At 43.9% G+C, this 20,616-nt stretch overlaps 1 protein-coding gene across 1 annotated transcript in view; it reads right to left on the reverse strand.

The window, feature by feature from the left end:
- Positions 1-20,616, reverse strand: part of LOC126252987 (ATP-dependent translocase ABCB1-like) — a 180,700-nt gene that overhangs the window by 101,058 nt on the left and 59,026 nt on the right. The window contains exons 6-10 of the mRNA XM_049954014.1: positions 15,878-16,174; positions 13,896-14,091; positions 12,363-12,587; positions 9,681-9,806; positions 778-981 (exon numbers count right to left, since the gene is read on the reverse strand). Coding sequence (XP_049809971.1) covers positions 778-981; positions 9,681-9,806; positions 12,363-12,587; positions 13,896-14,091; positions 15,878-16,174 — 1,048 coding nt within the window. The remainder of the gene's footprint in view (positions 1-777; positions 982-9,680; positions 9,807-12,362; positions 12,588-13,895; positions 14,092-15,877; positions 16,175-20,616) is intronic.

Raw genomic sequence — 20,616 nt, forward strand, 5'->3', positions numbered from 1 at the left:
GCTCTTGTACATGTTGTTCATTACCCGCCTCTCCCTGTAGCTTATCCCAATTTTTCTCAGAATTTCGAACATCTTGCACCATTTTACATTGTCGAACGCTTTTTCTAGGTCGAAAAATCCTATGAACGTGTCTTATGTATTCTTTAGTCTTGCTTCCATTATCAACCACAACGTCAGAATTGCCTTGCTGGTGCCTTTACCATTCCTAGAGCCAAACTGATCGTCATCCAACTCATCCACAATTTTATTTTCTATTCTTCTGTATATTATTAATTTCACCAAATATTGTTTTGATCTATATGCTGAGTCAGTCCTTAAGACAATCTTTTCTTTCTCAGTCTCCGCATTTTTGATGCAGCCATTTCGTCTTAGCTTCCCTGCACTTCCTGTTTATTTCATTTCTCAGCCATTTGTATTTCTGTATTCCTGAATTTCCCTGAACATTTTTGTAGCTCCTTCTTTCATCAATTAACTGAAGTATTTCTTCTCTTACCCACGGTTTCTTCGCAGCTACCTTCGTTGTATCTATGTTTAACCAGGTTAGTTCTATATTTACTTTCCTCTACTGTGTTTCTTTGTGGCCTGGAACTCTGCTCTCCAGACCACTTTTATTTTCACCACCCTGCAGAACATTGTACTGAGCACTGAAGAAACAAAAGGGAAGCATTGACACGTTATATAAACAGAGGAAACATAGATTCGAAACGGTAGAAAAAGTAGTAACTGTATAAATGCGAACCATGGTTTGGTAAATAGCAGCATACGTCTATAGCTTACCTGCGGGAGCTTGGAAATGAAGTCATGCGCGTTGGCCATTTTGGCTGCCTCTATTATTTCCTCCATGGTTGAACCGTCTCGTCCGTAGCGTATGTTCTCTGCAATGCTGGTCTGGAAGAGTACCGGCTCCTGTCCCACCACGCCAATCTGCGACCGTAGCCAGCCAACATTCAGCTTCCGGATATCGTGGCCATCCAACTCCACCTGTGTGCAAACGCCAGCATCCGCCTCAACGTTGGTTTTCACCATTAGCACTCTGAACATCTCAAAGAAACACAATACGGTTAAAAATAAAACAGAACGTCGTCATTAAAGAAGACCAGTGTTACAGGGCCATAGCCAGCAGTGAGCTATTATATTCCAGAAAATAAGCATCTCTGGCGTGGATTTATTTCCACTCTCCAGTTACCATAAATTTCTACATCTACGCAAATACTCCGCAAGCCACAGTACAGAGCTTGGCGGAGAGTACGTCGTGTCGATATTGTTTTCATTCACATTTCAGTAGCGTTTTGAACGAGGGAAAGATGATCGTCGAAATGCCTCCCTCTCACGTTTCCTATGCGAAACATACGTTGGTTACAGCGTGATGGTCACACAGTCGTCGACGAACACTGGTTCTCTAAATTTAACGAACAGGGTCTCCTGAGAGCTACGTCTTTCTTTCAGGGATTCCCACTTCATTTAGATTTGTTCGTCATTTTTCCTACTTCTCCTCATTTCCTGTGTCACGAACAGTTTATTTCCTAGAATGTTTGTGTTTCTTCCCTTCTCAATTTTGTGTTCTTTACACCGATTAACCATTTGTTCACACCCATTCTTCACCTACCTATCCTGGGCGTTATCTAACAAGTGTGGTATTCATGATTTCTTTGCTCTGTGGAGGTAGTCAACATACATCATTATAAGGAGGACGTTCAGTAAGTAATGCAACACTTTTTTCCCGAAAACGGGTTGGTTTTATTCAGGATTCCAACAAACCACATTTTTTCCCACTCTTTTGGCTAAAAAACTGTATTTTTCAACATAATCTTAGTGTAATACGATTGCCTTACGCCAGCTTGTTGTGAGAGCCTGTGTAGCTGTATGGTACCACTCTACTGGTCAACGTCGGAGGCAACGTCTTGCTGCGTCAATAACCTCCCAGTCATTCACGTACTGTGCTCCGCGAAGTTAATCCTTCATTGGGCCAAATAGATGGAAGTCGGAAGGTGCATTGGCGGCAAGGAACCTAGCACACACACACACACACACACACACACACACACACACACACACACACCTCTAAGTACCCCACCTGGTCGACGAGTGTGTCAGCACTACCAGCAGAGACCTTTAGTTGTGCAGCGAGGTGTCTGATTGTGATCCGTCAATCACCTCGAATGAGAGTGTCCGCACGTTCAGTATGGAAGGAGATGCAAATGTGTGCAGCCGGCTGTCATGCGGGATATCGTACGGGTTTGCACGACCTTGTTGCTATAATGTACGCCTCGCCTTACGACACACCTTGCTTTTGTTTACTGACAGTTCTTCTTAGATATCCCCCAAGCACTTGCGACGCTCTGGTTTTCCGCCAAAAGAAACTCCCTGACAGCTCCCTGCTTGGAACGCTCCTCCGCTGTAGTCGCCATTTTGAAGGCTACGTATAGCGCGCCACTTATCGGAACTTTATGAAACTCTACCTGCTTAAGTGGGAATATTCCATGATATTCCACAATAAATTCCGCATTTTTCTACTGAAATTGGGTGGAAAAAATGTATTGCATTACTTGTCGAACGCCACTTGTGCTATACCTCCTTAGAAGTCCTCCAGAATTATTTTAGACTTGGCTGTCTCCTTAGCTAATTAGCCTGTTAATTCCAGTCTCGTTACTTTCTCCTAATTCTTATTTTCTACATCTACATCTACATGATTATTCTGCAATTCACATTTAAGTGCTTGGCAGAGGGTTTATCGAACCACCTAAACCTTTCTGTTCGAGCTCTGATTTCTCTTATTTTATTTTGGTGATCATTACTACCTATGTAGGTTGGGCTCAACAAAATATTTTCGCATTCGGAAGAGAAAGTTGGTGACTGAAATTTCGTAAATAGATCTCGCCGCGACGAAAAACGTCTTTGCTTTAATGACTTCCATCCCAACTCGCGTATCATATCTGCCACACTCTCTCCCCTATTACGTGATAATACAAAACGAGCTGCCCTTTTTTGCACCGTTTCGATGTCCTCCGTCAATCCCACCTGGTAAGGATCCCAGCAATATTCTAACAGAGGACGAATGAGTGTAGTGTAAGCTGTCTCTTTAGTGGACTTGTTGCATCTTCTAAGTGTCCTGCTAATGAAACGCAACCTTTGGCTCGCCTTCCCCACAATATTATCTATGTGGTCTTTCCAACTGAAAAGGTACTTAGTTGAATTGACAGCCTTGAGAATTGTACTATTTATCGAGTAATCGAATTCCAACGGATTTCTTTTGGAAATCATATGGATCACCTCACACTTTTCGTTATTTAGCGTCAACTGCCACCTGCCACACCATACACCAATCTTTTCTAAATCGTTTTGCAACTGATACTGGTCTTCGGATGACCTTACTAGACGGTAAATTACAGCATCATCTGCGAACAACCTAAGAGAACAGTAATCAAACTGTGAAATCCTGGAAGAGATGTGGTCGTTGAAGTTTTCTCGAGTTATGGTATCTTGACCATCGTATAGCGGAATCGTTGACTGCGTTTTGCTTACAGTATTTGGAAGAGAGAACTTATCGTCTTCGTGAGTCACTTCGATCAACCGTCTTACGTTTGGGCACTGCCTAGCCTAAAACCAGACATTATTTTGCACCTTTTACATCCCGACAAAATTGGGAGTATTGAACGTTGGGGAGGATGAATGGTGTAGAGAAAGTACCACGTGCGGCATTTCTCTGATAAGCAAAGTAAAGTAAAAACTTTAGTCGGGACAACGAGGATGGAACCGTTTTAATTTGTTTCTGCGATAATGTTGCCCTAGACAATAACATGAAGACCAAATGTCTGTATTCACTCTTTTTTGGTATATGTGTATGTGTGTTGCGTGACTGACTGGCCAGTAGAGTACTTAAAACAAAATGGCAAAAGCCCGTTGACTTATTAACTCTTGTGAACTGATATGACACAGCAGAACATTTCCACTGCTGCCGTTAACGAATTACTAGGCGATATTGCACTCTATTTTGATTTGACCCCTCGGCGTGTTAGGTTTCGGCTGCGGGGAATTCAACGTGTATCACGGCTCCAGACATGTACACTAAGATGACAGAAGTTTTGGTATATCTCCTAATATAGAGCTTGCCGAACCTCCTTTTGCCCGACGTAGTACAGCAACTAGATGTGGCACAGACTCAGCAAGTCGTTGAAAGTCCCCTTCTTAAATATTCAGCCATGCTGCATCCATGGCCGACCACAATTTCGAAAGTGTTACCGGTGCACGATTTTGTGCACGAGCTGACCTCTCAATTATGCCCCATAAACGTTCGTTGAGATTCATGTCGGTCGTGCCAAACCATTTGCTCGAATTATCCGGAATGTTCTTCAAATGAATTGCGAATAATCGTGGACCGGTGACATGGCGCACTGTCACCCGTAACAAGAGGTCCATGAATGGCTGGAAATGGTCTCGAGGAAGACGAACATAGCCATTTGTAGTCAAGAATGGTTTCATTTGCACCAGAGGACCCAATCCATTCTGTGTAAACATAGCTCACACCATTATGGAGCCACTACAAGCTTACTTAGTGCCACAGTTGGGTCCACAGCTTCGTGGGGTCAGCGCCATACTCAAATCGTACCATCAACTCTTACCAACAGAAATCGGGACTCATCTGACTAGGTCACGGTTTTCGAGTCGTCCAGGGACTAACTCATATGGTCATGAGTCCAGGAGAGGCACAGCAGGCGATGTCGTGCTGTTACAAAACGCAATCACGTCTGGCGTTTGCTGCCAGAGCCCATTAAGGACAAGTTTCGCCACACTCTCCTAGCGCATACGTTCGTCGTATGCCCCACATTAATTTCTGCTGTTACTTCACGCATTGTTGCTTGTCTGTTAGCACTGACAACTCTACGCAAATGCGGCTGCTCTCGGTAGTTAAGTGGAAGCCGTCGGCCACTGTGCTGTCCATGGTGAGAGGTAATGCCAGGAATTCGGTATTCTTGGCTCAGTCTTGACACTGTGGATCTCGGAATATTGAATTCCCTAATAATTTCCAAAATGAATTATCTCATGCGTCTAGGTACAACTACCAGTCCGCCTTCGAAGTCTGCTAATTGCCGTCGTGCGGCCATAATCACGTCGGAAACATTTTCACATGAATTACCTGAGTACAAGTGACAGCTCCACCAGTGCACTGGAGGTCCTATGTTACGCCGTCGCCAAGGTAGCCCCTGGGGGCTGGCAACACATCTAACATCACACAGGACCGAGGTTGTCTATGCCCAAGGCGTCAGAAAGGGTAAACATCGGCTGTTTAGGAAACAGACATTCCGTCCGCTACTTCCTGCAGAGAGAGTTGAGATGGTCTGCAGAGAGTATTACTACACCAACATCTGATTGGCTGGCTCATATTGTTTAAAGGCTAGAACCAGCATCGGACGTCAGTTCACGCCGAATACCGACCTCAAGGACGTCGGCACGGAAGATTACGTCTTCGCCAGCGGAATAGGACTTGGAATTAAGTGGATGTGTGTTACCACGGACTCTTGTCGGAAACTTAGACGTTATCTTTTGTGGCATCTAGTAGGAAATTCGTACTGGCTTTGTGATTGTGACTTTTGGTTGTTATTCAGTCATTTCCATGGAGACTCACGTAAATAAAAGTTGTGTTGAAAAAACTTACAAATTGTCAGCTACAGCACAACTGGCGACGAGTTTGTGCCTGCGTGTCTCTTCATCATGGCCGAAGTAGTGCTTCAGCAGCTGATGCAAAGTGTGCACTACCTACTACAAGGTTTTAAACAGTTTTTTTCAGAAATCTCAGGATACGCAGGAACGTTTCTTTACGGAACTCTTGAAAAACCAACCGGTTCCGCCTCCCCCACAGTTTCCCACTTTCAACGAGGATACTGAGGACTGGGAAACATACGAGAAGCGGCTCCTGCAGCATTTTCACATCCACTAGGTTGTCCAAGAGGCTGCTCGTCGTTCCTACTTTTTGTCCTGATACCAGCCCAAAGTATATGTTCTCTTGACGATACTACAACCTCAGCCTCCAGATTCTTTGACTTTCTCCCAGACTTGTGAGGTTATCACAGCTTACTACCGGCGACAGTTCCACTTGTTCGCTGCCAGGGTCGAATTCTACCAGTGTCGCAAGAAGGCAGGCCAATCCTACCGCCAGTGTGCAGCATAACTACAAGGTCTCAGCCGGAAGTGTCACTTCACCACACGGGTCTCCAACGGATCCTACGCGGACGAGATGGTCCACCTCATCCACGCTGCCCCTGACTCGACTTTCCGACGCGACTCCCTCAGACTCGACGATCCTACTCTGGACGAGATCATTGATCTGGCATTCAAGTACGAAGTCTCTACGGCGGTCGACAAGCGTTTGGAATCCTGGGCGGAAGTAGCATCCCTCCGAGACCACGACGCCTCGGAGCCTGTCGCATCGCTGGTGGAGGTCGAAGACATCGCCGCCATCCATTCCGATGACCGGCGCTGGCCCCCAGGTTCAGCACAGCATCGGCAGGGCGACTGCCCTGTCCAGGACTTCGCAACCTCGGCCGGCTCCTCGGATCCGGCGTGGAGTGTCGGTACACAGAGGCCTCGCCAGCGCCACCAGCCCCTCCGGCTAGCGTCCTGCCCACGATGCTTTCAGGACCATGCACTGGAAGACTGCCCTGATAGGTGGGCGTATTGTACAGTGTGTACCCGTAACGGACATGTCAGTTCGGTCTGCCGATCTCGGCAGCCTCCTCCTCCTCCTCCTCCAGCCAAAGACCGTCGGAGGCCTATACTCATCGACGTCAACCAGGTGCAATCTTCGGGATCTTCCAAGCTGATGATCAACGTTTAGGTCAACAGTCGGCCGCTGCAGGTCCAGGTGGATACCAGAGCAGCAGTCTCACTGATCAACTATTCCCCTTATGTGAAGATTGGGGCACCCCCCTCCCCCACCCACCCTGACGCCGCACCTCGGCGCCTCCTTACTTACAATAAGCAAGCGATTGCTCTCTTGGGTCAGTTCACAGCTTCCGTCCTGTATAAATCAGTTCGCCGGGAAGTTACCTTCCTTGTGGTCAACAACGCAGCCACCGCGGGCCTCTTTGGGTTGGATGCCTACTCCCACTTCCCTTTCATTGTCTGATGCTCCTCTATTACCACGGAGACTACTATCATGGCCCTGTACAAGATAGACGGCCTTCCCGTCACCTTGGTCACTGATAGCGGCCCGCAATTTCGCAGTCAAGAGTTCACCAAATTCTGCCACGATAATGTTACTCACCGTGTCTTTACCCGGCCTTTTCATCCACAATCCAATGGCGGGGTGGAGTGCCTTGTTCGCACATTTAAAATTTGGATGCAGAAGTACACGCAGGACCGTTCTCCGGAAGACGCTCTTACATTATTTCTCAGTTCCTACAGGACCATAGCAGCCGAGCTGCTCCATGGTCACCAGCCTCAGACGCTACTCCATCTTCTCCTGCCGCAGATGCCACCTTGCACCTGGCCCGACGCTTCCAGATATTCATTCGGCTCCACGGGTCCCGGCCTCAGTGGCTGCCATTGGTCGTTCTCTGGTCGACAACTGTTCGACGTCCGCCTGGACGACAGGGTGGTTTCACGTCATCGCAACCAACTCCGACCTCGTTTCCTCGGCCATCCGCAGCCCCAAACGCCGGCTTCTCTCTCTCTCCCGTTGCCGGCCCCTTCTGTGAGGCCTATGTTGCTGCCCTCTCCTCAGTTAGTGGGGGATCTTCCAGGAAATGGCCAACAGCCGCCGGCTGCGAGTCCCACGCCACCGCCGCCTTCTCTGGACCTGGGGCAACCCCGGGACCTTCCCCGGGATCCACTTCTCGGCCCCTCTTCGGTGCCGCCCCGGTTGGACTACGCGGACGTTCCCATGCCGCTTGCCCAACCCACCGTCGCCTCGCAACCGCCACCGCTACCACGTTCCCTCCGCATCGCGCGGAAGGCAGCACCCAACTTACCGGAAGCCGGTTTCCACCGCCTCCTTCAGATCGAATTAGCTGCCGATCGGCCTACGGCACCTGGCTACGTTGGTGCTTTCTCCCCGTGGTCGCCCGTGCCGCTCCAGCTCTTCCAAGGGGGGAGGGGTGTTACGCCGTCGCCAAGGTAGACCCTGTGGGCCGGCAACACATCTAACACCACACAGGACGCAAGGCGTAAGCAATGGTAAACATCGACTTTTTTGGAAACAGACATTCCGCGCACTACTTCCTGCAGAGGGAGCTCGAAATGGCCTGCGGGAAGTATTACTACACCAACATCTGATAGGCTGGCCTATACTATTTAAAGGCTAGAACCAGCACCGGACGTCGAATACCGACCTCAAAGATGTCGCCACGGAAGACTACGTCTTCGCCAGCGGAATAGGACTTGGAATTAAGTGTATTTGTGTTACCACGGACTCTTGTGTGAAACTTAGAAGTTATCTTTTGTTGCCTCTAGTAGGAAATTCTTACTGGCTTTGGGATTGTGACTTTTCGTTGTAATTCAGTCATTTCCATGTAGACTCATGTAAATAAAAGTTGTGTTGTAAAAACTTTCAAATTGTCAGTTACAGCATTTTAACTACTGGTCCATAGTGAATTAGATGTTTTATTAATATTCGAGGTGTGCTTGAATCACTACGAAACCAGGAAAACCCACTTTCGAAAATTTTCTTTACTCATGAAGTGTTTCTATTGCTACTGTTTTGTGCATTCCGCTACAGCTGATACATCAATTTTTTAATAGCTGCATCTGTACATTTTAGGTGTCTGTACGCAAGCTGTTTCCTAAAACTTTGGGTACTGTTTTATTGTGACTAGGTAGTACCTTCGTATTTTTACTCATTTTTAACATATATTCTCAGTCTCTGTTGTCGATTCCTTTTTTTATTTAACACATATTTCTGCCACTTTTCCTATTTCTACGCACACATTTCACACATCACGTGATATGGAGTCCATACATTAGCATCTCTGCACTCCATATCACTTACTCTCTGAATATTTACTCATTTGCCGCCTTTACGATCCACGTAGCACGGCTGCTACGTTTTAAACTTAGGTTTTTGTACCTTTATTTCAACTGCTTTTGACACGTGTACATTGTATGGAACAGCAGATAAATACACAACACCAGACGCAACTGCTCTTACACAGCGGTGACAGCTTTATATTGTTGAGTGGGTTACAATACCCACATAAGGAGCTTTAAAATTTTCACTTTCAATGTTTGTCACTTTCTCAATTAGGTGTATTGTATTTGACGACTAATTGCTTTCAGAATGCTTCTAAATGACCACATGTCGAAACTGCAGTCGCAATAAATAACGTTTAAACAGCCAAAATCAGAACGATTTCATTTAAAATATTTCCTAAAAACTGTTTAGTTCTAATTTTTTCCTCGAGCAATGAAAGTCATTTTTCATTTGTTGCTCGTAACATGTAATCGGCCTTCGAAATAGTAACATAAGATGTTTGATCGCACGGTGGCCCACTGATGGTGTTTGTAACCCTATTTGCACTTCAGTAAGGAAAAGTCGGTTCTTTATTTAATGTGCAATGGTCCAACGTGTAGTGGCTACATTGTGTGTGAAACCAAAATTGGCTGAAGTGAAATAACTATTTATCAAATAATGTTAGTACAACTTTAGAAAGTGAGTAGGAACTGGGATTACACATTTGTGATCTTACCGAGCCTTGCAGCGGGTCGTAGAACCTCTGGACCAGCTGAATGCACGTCGACTTTCCGCAGCCGGACCCGCCGACCAAGGCCACTGTCTCCCCACGGTTGATGGTCAAGTTGAGTCCTCGCAGAATCTGCACAGCACACAAACACAGAAGCTGCAGTACATCTTCTCTAGATGGATAAATTCAAGTTCCCTACTCGCTTCTGTCTGTATGTACGGGCTAATCTCAAAAACTACTGTAGGGGTTTTCATCCTGTTTTGTCTGATAGATAGACTGATTCACGAGGAAAGTTCACGGATTTAATTTATAAATATTTTTCGGAATTTACGTCGAATGCCTCTGTGAAAACGATCACAATGCACGTAGCGGTTCAGCCGCCGCCAATGTAACAGTAGCGAAGCTTGAGCAGAATACCTGTCGGGACTGGCGTCTAGCATATGCCTCAGAACTGAAAAGTAGCGGAATCCAATCCCAATCGGATCACAGAATTTCTGTCTGTATGTGGAGGGTAGTATCAGCAACTACAGATTTTGATAATCGCGGCGTCTTCGATGCACGGCTGCGGTTGCGGTCTGATAGTTCATTCATGCCTTTACGCTCTACAGTATTCCGTCAGGTGGCGTGAACTGCTTAAACCTTTTAATTAATATGAAAGATCATATTCACTTACTCAGCGTTGTTCTCTGATTTTTAATCATAACTCTACGCAGTGATCCGTAAAAAAAACTAATAAATAAAATAAAGAAATATTACCGCTACGCCCGACAGGTGTTCCGGCCACAAATACTTCCTTCTACCCGTGCGAAACCGAGGCGGGTTGCTAGTGTAATATAAAGGAGACGTAAGTTCACGCGCCGCTCTGGCCTTCGGGTATTCTCATTTGAGTGAAACGCTGGGTCTCAATGTGGATAATATCGTTAAACATCTTTGCCATGCTACTGATTTCTATCCTGTCGTCTTATGCCAAAATAATTTTAAATATTCGTGGAGGTTTTTCCATTTTTGCAGCTAAAAGAAAGACAGTTTGTTGGTTGCCATAAGCGTTTCGCTTCTTTTATTTATGAACCATCTTCAGTAGCCTGTAATACATGTTCGTTTTTACATACATAATAAATACATTATGATGTAGTTATAACTATGTCACTATGATACGTTTTCACACATGTTTTTCTCTTATTTTTCGTGTTGGAAACAACTTTTGTAGCACAGGCATCATGACATTGAATTAATGTTTGGTGTTACTTACGATTTTCAGTGTTGTTAGTCCATCTGGGTGGTGCTGGAGATATGTTTACTCGCTCCCCATACTCAGGATGGCCGATATCCGGCTTTCTTTTTCTCATCCACATTTACTACGACATTTCAATTGCTCTTTTCATTGTGTGTCGAACGTTAGTGTTGTTATATACAGACCGAAGAGACTGTTATTGTAGTCTGATAGGATACTGAGGATATAAGAACAAGAACCTTCCTCATTGAGCAGTTGGCAAAAACACCCTAGAGCAGTCCACTTGCAACAGCGGCCGAAACGTCTGGGAACTTTACACGCTGACAATGCGGTCACATATCCAGAAGTATTTTGTTGGTCGCGGCCACTGTCGCGGGATCCTGCGCTTACATTTAACATACGCAAACCTCGAAGTAGGAAAATAGCCATTCTGCTGTTGCTGAACAGCTGATAAAACATGGACATGAACCACTGAACATGGACCAAGACATGAAAATTATTAGAGTGACTAAACTCCTCACATTACAGGAAAATTTTCATATATGGAGAACCCTTGTAATGAAAAAGAAAGAAATTTGACCAAATCAATATAAGCAATAACTCACTGATCATGTTAGCCACTAATACAATAACAAACAGAAATTTGAAACATAACCAAAACAAATAAATAATGAATCCCTCTCTCTCCGCTCTCTCTCTCTCTCTCTCTCTCTCTCTCATCGACACACACACACACACACACACATACACACACACGAACAAATGAACAGATATCAAACCACACAAACACAAACAAAAGACAAAAGATATACGCACAGAAACAGCTGGCTACACTACTCATTGTAAACAATCAACAATGAATGATAAATGCACGTGAAGCGTTGTAATAAATGTGGGCAAAAAACCACCGTAAATCGGCTATCTGGAGTGTGGGAACCGAGTAACAACATCTCTGGAGCCACACGCATGAACTAGCAACACCAAACGATAATTTAACCACACGAAATGGATACTGCATAAGTTGTTTCTCACCAGATAAATAAGAGAAAAACTTGAGAAAACGTATCATGTTAATATACTTGCGACTAATACAAGATGCATGTATTACTGGCCACTGAAAACGCTTTGTAAATGAAAGAAGCGAAACGCGTATGGCAACAAAAAAACTGCAAAGTTGTAAGGACGGAAAGTACTTCCATGAATTATGAAGTAACTTAGGAACGACGGAAAACGGAAAAAATGGCGGTAAGTACAAAGAATTTCCAAATATCAAAAAATTTTCACGTCTTAATACGTGATGGTATCGCTAATCTAGAACCACTATAAATTATATACAAACTATATTGTTCAGTGTATAAACACATCAACAATTACGTGCCACTTGAAGGGTACATGCCCAGTTTCATAAATTGTGAAACTGACACTGGCGATAAGGCGGCAGTGTATGAAGCGCTCACCTTGACGCCTTTGCGAGACGGATACTCGAAGTGAACGTTCTTGAAGCTCACGTTGCCGTTGACTTCCTTGAGCCTGTCGCCCTCCTCAGACATGCTGTTGATTGGAGACACCCGGTCCACCACGCTGTACACCTTGGCGGCTGCACCTTTTGCGATGGAGAAAGCCTCGATGTACGGCGAAGCCATACCGAACATCATGGAACCCATCATAACGGAGAAGAAAACCTGGGCACAAGGACAAATAAGGTGTCATTTCCGCTTACTTTCCTACAGCAAGATGTCTCATGATACAAAAATCGTCACCTGCTCGATGTTAGTATACTGTAAAATTCATGGTCATTTTCGAATGAGACTGTTTGTAGGATTCATTTAGAGAGGTCTCAATACGGTAATAAAGTAAATAAAGCAAAGATCCGATTGTGTAATCGCAATCGCTTAGTACACTGATTAAAAAATGGTTCAAATGGCTCTAGGCACTATGCGACTTAACATCTGAGGTCATCAGTCCCATAGACTTAGAACTACTTAAACCTAACTAACCTAAGGACGTCACACACATCCATGCTCGAGGCAGGATTCGAACCTGCGACCGTAGCAGCAGCGCGGTTCCGGACTCAAGCGCCTAGAACCGCTCGGCCACAACGGCCGGCTACACTGAATACACTGACCGGTTATTCAACGCACTGGAGTGTGCTGCAGACACCCATAATTGAAGACCATACACAACTTCCCAACGCATGTCGGTTTCTTAAACAAACACGTGAGTTTGTGCTACCACGGAACTACTCTCACACAGCTATTCATTCTTTCAATGGTATGAACATCATCACACTGAGCTGCTTAAGTCAGATCACAACTTCAGCTTGTTGGTTAGTACACTTGTTATGTACTAAAGATCCAGATTTCGCTTCGATTTAAGGTTTTATCTGGTCGATGTAGGCTCCAAATGGCTCGATGGTGAATGAAATCTAAAATGTTTCACTAATTGCGATAAGAAAATAATAAATATCTTGTAACTAATGTTTATTTTGTCCCAGCTTGACACTGATGGTCCTTACACAGTGCTGAAGCCTGTGGTGAATCACCAAAGACGAAGTCTATAACGTGCACGAAGATTGTTCTGCCGCTACGGTCGATGAGTTATATTGTGGACGATCCCTCTCGTAACATCTTGATTCGTTGGTCTTTCGCGCCACAGCTATGATATTACTGCGACCACGGCACTTATGAACTGATTTATCCCTTAATATCATTCTCTTGGCTGTGTTGGACCCATTCTTTGTTGGGCCGACAGTACTATTGACTTTTACAGCTTAAACCGTGCTGCCTGTATGTTTCTAGGAAAAGATAGTGCTTACTATTTTGTGTCCTATTTAGACCAGTATCACCAGATCCAGAGTAGAACAAATAGTGTTCTTCTTGTATGTTTTTTTCTTAGATGTTTTAGGGATTTCTCTGAGGAAATGAGCTGCGGCGAAACATGCCTGAACAATCCCATTTTCGCGGTGTGCCGCCCCTGCTGTAACAACTCACCGTGATCATTGTGGCGGGGGTGTACACCTTGTCCTCGTAGTTCCAGCCGATTTCCTTGATGACCAGCCCCACTCCATAGTAGAAGGCCAGAGCATAACTGGAGTAGATACAGAACCACAGCACGCCGAAACCCAGAGCCGTGAAGAAGCTGCGCTTTATGTTTATGTTCTTTGCGGACACGAGGTTCTTTTCGTACCTGCAGACAGATGAAGGAATGTTGTATGGTGTAGAAGTGGACTGTAACTAAAAACGTAAAAGTAAATAAAAATGTTAACGTTCCTCCATGTAATTCATTTCTTTAACGTTTACCATTATGTACTGCTTGTCTATTTCCCTGCTGGATCACTCCCACTCCCATCCTTCTTACATTCTGCATTTTATATACGTTTTATATACGTATATTAAACGTATGTCTCATGCAGAAAGCATAGCTCAAAGAAACTTTCGTCGCTGACGACCCCATAAAAGTGATGAAAGAAAAGCAGCTTATCGCTAACTACATATTCGTTGTTAATACAGTAAAACTGCCACATGAAGCGTGATGTTATAATTTATTATTTATTTACTACCAACTATACCCTGAGACATTTTTCAGACAATATTCACTTATACCATTGAACGTCCCAGAAAAATTATATCGTTGTAAGACACTTACATCAGGTGATATGACGTCATAAACACTGAAAATGTAAATAACTACTGCATCATGCGAGATGTTTAAATTTATTATTTCGTTAACACAAACTTGATTCGCAACACTTCTCGCACATAATATCCAAATTTTCCGTTGAATTTACCTATAAAAAGTATATAATTGTACGATACATAGTTCAGAAGATACGAAGTCATAAACACTGAGGCGCTTGGTAAAATGTCGCATCATGCATGAAGTTTTAGTTAATTACTTCTTTACTATCAACTCTATTCACAATACCTTTCGCACAGAAGGCACATGAACCACTGAATGGACCTGCGAAATTATATCATTGTATAGCAGGAAGGTCAGGAGATGCGACGTCACAAACATTAAGTTTCATAAAAATGAAACTGAAGGGCGAAATTGGCTAGAAATGTGGGTGAAATACGTGTACAAATACGTATAAAATATGTTAAATATCTGTGAAATATATTTGACATGTGCGTATGAGAACAAAGCCACGTGTAAAAATCTGATCGTACACCTCTGGAGCGATTTCAATCAAATTTGGTACACATATTAGCTACAATATGGAAAGAAGTACTGTAGAGGTAATAACCACTAGCCTCCTACTGAAGCAAGTGCGACAACTTGGAAAGAGAAAGCAGGACGACGAGATGGGTAGATAATAAGGGAGAGGAAGGAGATAGGCACAGATAGGAAGAAGAGGAGATGGACAGAGGTATGAGAGGGGGGAGATGGACAGAAAGAGTAGAGAGGAGGAGATGGACAGAGAAAGGAAAGAGAAAGAGATGGACAGAGAGAGGAGAAGGACGAGATAGGCAGAGCGATGGGGGAGGAGGAGATGAACTGCCAAGGGAGAGGAGGAAATGAACAGAGGAATAGGAAGTGATGGACAGAGATGGAGGAGAGGAGGAGATGGACACAGAAAGTAAAGGGGAGGGGATGAATAGGGAGAGGGGAGGAGGAGGTGGAGAGAAAGAAGGTGGAGGAGGAGGTGGACAGATAGAAGGGGAGACTGAGAAAGTGCTTGGGAGAAGGAATTACAGAAGGAAGGAAGAGGTGAAGAAGGAGCAGATGGACAAATGGGGGAGGCGCAGATTGAGAGAGGAAGGTTGAGAAAGAGATGACAGTGAGAGGGGCATTAGGAGATGATCAGAGAGGGGGGTGGAGGAGATGGGTACAGAGAGCAGGTGATGGAGATCGACTGAGAGAGTGCAAGGAGGACACGGACTAGTAGAAGACTGGAAATACATACCTGGGCAACGCCAGGTACTAAGCTAGTGATGTACTGAAGAACGGCAAATGCTACTCGCTCTAGTACCTTTCCGCTTCAGTGGCCTGCCCGGAGAACGCTATGACGGTACGCACGGCGCCCAGCACCTCGGAGGCGATGGAGCCGGCCTTGGCGTATTCTTCGAGCTCGCGGCGCGCCAGGCGGGACGAGACGATGTTGATGGTGACCAAGGCGATCATGGTGATGGGCAACGAGATGAGGCAGATGAGTGCCAGCTCCCAGCCCTTGACCAGCGCCAGCACCAGGCTGCCCACGAAACCCAGCAGCAGATGCAAGAACATGGCCACCTTCTCGCCCATGCCCTCCTCTAGTTTCAGCAGGTCCCTGCAAACGCACAGCGCAGTAAGTACAGTCACAATAGGAGATCATGCACTCGTAAACAACTGTGATACTTTGATGGAAGATAGCAATAGTAGAGATGTAAAACAACCGTAGGCTACTGTAACAGTGATAAGTGTAGACTACGGTAGTATTCCTAGTAGCTTTGGTCTGTTAAGGTCATACCGGCGTTACCTGTGCGCTGGGTGTGTTGCGTGCCTGTAGGTCGTTACCTCAAAACGATCGCATTCTTTACGTATGCAATCAGCGTCTTACAAGATTCTCCTAAAAACCAGAATCGGTGAACCATCTAGAAACTGAGTGAATATATATATATATATAAAGGGCAGGGTAGCGTATTGAAAATTCTTATTCAACGTAGCTTAAGAATAAACAGTATTTACAATAACACTGAAATTGTCAACGTTAAATCAGGTTTTATTTGAAAATTATTATTTTGTGATGTGAAACAGAGGGATGTTATAGTAAAAATAAAGAAAACAATACAAATTTATCATACAGCGCTAAAAAACACATCTTCCTCAACAAAAAGCTAAAATAAAAAGAAAGAAACACAAAACAAAATATGTCAAACATCGCTTCAATACTTCGTCAAACTTACATAAAACATGTTTCCGCTGTTCGTAAATAACTTTCACATTTATCAGTAACAATAGGAAACTTTTGCCTTTGATCAAGATGAAGGACGTTCTGTTGACTACAAAATAACGACAATAATTATACGTACTTTGTATGTTTGTGCATGTAAACTGTACTTGCATCAAAAGTAATTGCTTTTGTTATATGAAAGCACAGAGTTTACGTGATCAACTAATTTTTATTACTTTCAAAAGGCAATTTATGGAAGAATATAAAGCACACAAAGGACTAACACTGAATCATGTTCGGTTCTAACTACGTGCAAAACAAACAACCAAACAAAGGAAAAACAACAAAGATAAGTCGTTGGCTTTCACTTTATTCCTTACATGTTCATTGAAGTTTCTTTCCCTACAATTCTACCAATACTACAGGTATTGACTATGTCATTTATACAGTGCACCAAAAATACCGAAGTGTAGTTTTGGTATAGAGCAGTTTTGAACAATAACGGTCAAAAGACACATCCACTGAATGGTAGGCACTCCTGCAGTAGCCTAATAATGAGTTCAGCCGTATGATAAATTGTAAATTGTATTTAAATCATCACCTGAACTGAAACTTCCTGATGAATTAAAACTTTGGGCCAGAACCTGTCTTTCCCAGGCAATACTATTACCACGTGCGCTATCCAGGACCCGCACTCACAGCTTCAGTTCGGAAAATAGGTAGTGGAGGAAGGGAAACTGTGACAGTGGGCCATGAATTGTGCGTAGTTATCTGTGTCGATAAGAGGCAAGCTCAGCACACTGTTTTAATTAGCCACAAATTTTCAAAATAGCGCACACTTCACGGCAGAATGTAATGTTCACTCTGGAAATCATTTCAGCTGCTGCTAAGATAATTGCTTTAATTTCACTACTGATTTCGCTGAAACCTGGAGTCATTCGGCACATATTGTTGTAACCAGATGGAACTCTTTTGTCCAGCCTTAGCTGTGGATTTTGTCATTGATCTAGAACAAGGCTCATCTAACTAGAACACATGAAATATTAGCTCATTTTATGACATTAATAAACGAAAGATTTACTTAACTTTGGAGCACCTCTTTGCCACAGCAGTTAAGGATAATTTACGATTGTCATGGACAATCAAAGTATCAGTTGATGCACAAACTGTTCTCTTGATGTACAATGTTCAAGATTTTCCATGGTACAAGTTCATTAGAAACTTGAACAACTCTTCGATCCTACACTAAGATGTTTTTCAGATGAGGTCAAGAACTGGGCAGAGCTCTTGTATGCTCGAGACTATATTGACCTCAGCGGGGGGGGGGGGGGGGGGGGGGGGGTGCTGATATTCTGGGGGATGGGGGGAGGGAGTGGAAGTGAGGTCTCCTGGGGTTCCTCCCATTGGTTGTCGCGGATTGCAGCGAGACGTCGCTAATGTCTGTGTTATCGATTAGTATTGCCAAATTTTTGTGTGGCACCGCGATCTCTGGTCGACACCATATGTATCAATATAATTTTGATAGCTATATACTTTGGTATTTTAAGATGATACCAATGAACAACAGGCTCGAACTGTAAAATAATCGTAATTTTTTGCGTTATGCTACGTATGAGCCAATCCATTAAACCCACTGTTCTAAGTCAAATACGCGTACTACACAATCAGATCATAAAAATGAGAGTCGCTTCTAATCAGTCATTGCATCACTTTGGGTAACGACACAGCTGCTAACATGTGATGCATCACTTTAAAAAAAAAAAACAGCTGAACACTGCTCCTTCTTCTTTTGCTGTGGCGCTTCAGTCCATGAGGAACTTTGGCCTTCCCAACGAGCTTCCGCCATCTATCACGGTCACATGCTACCCTCCACCAGTTTCTGCATCCGAGCTTCGTAGGTCTTCTTCCGCTCCATCGAGCCATTTTCCTCGAGGTCGACCTCACCCTCTTTGTCCTCCTGAATTACCAAAAGGAATCTTCTTTACCACCTCAGACTCCTCCATACTTGCCACATGACCTGTCCATCTTATCCTTCCTGGTCGTATGATGTTTTTACAGGAGCATCGGGATACATAGTGTATAATTCTGCATTGTACCTTTTCCTCAATTGTTCTCTGTCACACACGGGGTCAATTATTCTCTTCAAAACGTTCCTCTCGAATCCGTCGAGCAGCCTTGCATCGGTTTTCGTCAAGGGCCATGTTTCCGAAGCATAAGTGAGAACTGGTCTGACAAGGGTTTTACAAATAGTGAAATTTGTTGGGCGGCTGAGGAATCTTGACCGGAATAAATTACTCAAGGTGAAATATGCCACATTTGCTGATATCAGCCTAATCATAATTTCAGTTGAGATGTCATTAAAGCAAGTGGCTGAGGAACCAAGATACTTGAAGCTATCAACTCTTACGAATGTGTATCCATTCACACTGAAAGTTGACGGCATATTTAGATGACATGCTTTCCCACAGTCCATGTATTTAGTTTTATGTTCATTTATCATAAAATCCGTCTTCTTACTTTCTTGACTTGAGGCTGTAAAACCTTTTCTCAGTGCTGGTACTATCCGTGCCGTAATGTCTACGTCATCTGCATATGCTAACTTCTGCACTGACTTGTAGAAGATGGTGCCCTTGGTCTGTAGGCCTGCTTCCCTAATCACCTTCTCTAGTGCTACATTAAATAATAAGCATGCTAATGCATCTCCTTGACGTATCCCTTTTTCTATTTCCAGCAGATCTGAATAATTTCCTCGAACTCGAATGCAGCTTCTTACGTCAGACATCATCATTTTAACCATTCTCAGGAGCTTTCCATGTATCCTCATCTTCTGTGAGGCGTGAAACAACTGGTTTCTATTGGCGCTGTCGTATGCAGCCTTAAAGCCAATAAAGAGGTGATGTGTTCCAATTCTATATTCAACAGTTTTCTCCAAAATTTGTGGCAGGTTGAAAATCAGGTCTATTGTTGATCTTCCTCGTCGAAAAAAGCTTTGGTGTTTTATAATTTCTTACACCTGTGGGGGGTAGTCAATCAAAAGTAATATTAGATAACGCCTTGTACCCCAGGTACAGGAGGGTGATTCTACGGTGGTTTCTACACTCCATTCAGTCGACCTTTTTATGTATGGGACATAGTATTCCTACATTCCATTCATCACCCAGCTCGTGCTCACAATCATTAGAGATATCCTCTGCTTGCTCTATCTCTCGATCCAGTAGTTCATTAAAGTATCTTCGCCACCTTTCCAGAGTCTGTTTACTGTCACTTATTATGTTTCCTTCTTCATCTCTAATCAATCTGGTTATTGGAGCAAATTGTCTTCTAGCATTGTTTACTTTAATGAAGAACTTCTAACAATAAGCATCAAAAGTTAGTCAAACATGGTAATTGGATGTCTTAATAGACAGACCACCTGAGTCAGGTCAGAAGCTGTAGTGGAACTTGGACAACATCATTAATAAGTCCCCTGACCATGCTATAGTGACAGGGAGGAGACTTCAACTTGCCAGTTATAGAATGGGAGAGTCACGCAACTGAAATAAGTGACAGAAAAAGCGATTCGTATGAGATTATTCTGAACGTGTCGTCTGAAAATTCTCTCGAGCAGATACTGCAGCAAGCGAGGGCAATGTCCTAGATCTTTCGAATCACTTAAGGTCGGGTAGGCAACCGGATATCATAGGGCTGTGATAGCAGCAATGGTAATGTTAATAAGAAGGTAGGAAAATATTTTTGCTTCACAAGAGTAACAGGAGACAAACTGCAGAGTATCTATGTAGTCATCATCAAATATTCAGCTCTGAGCACGAAGATGTTCAGCACAAATTACTAAAACTCAA

Source organism: Schistocerca nitens, chromosome 4 (assembly GCF_023898315.1).
Source record: "Schistocerca nitens isolate TAMUIC-IGC-003100 chromosome 4, iqSchNite1.1, whole genome shotgun sequence".
NCBI classification, from domain to species: Eukaryota; Metazoa; Arthropoda; class Insecta; order Orthoptera; family Acrididae; genus Schistocerca; species Schistocerca nitens.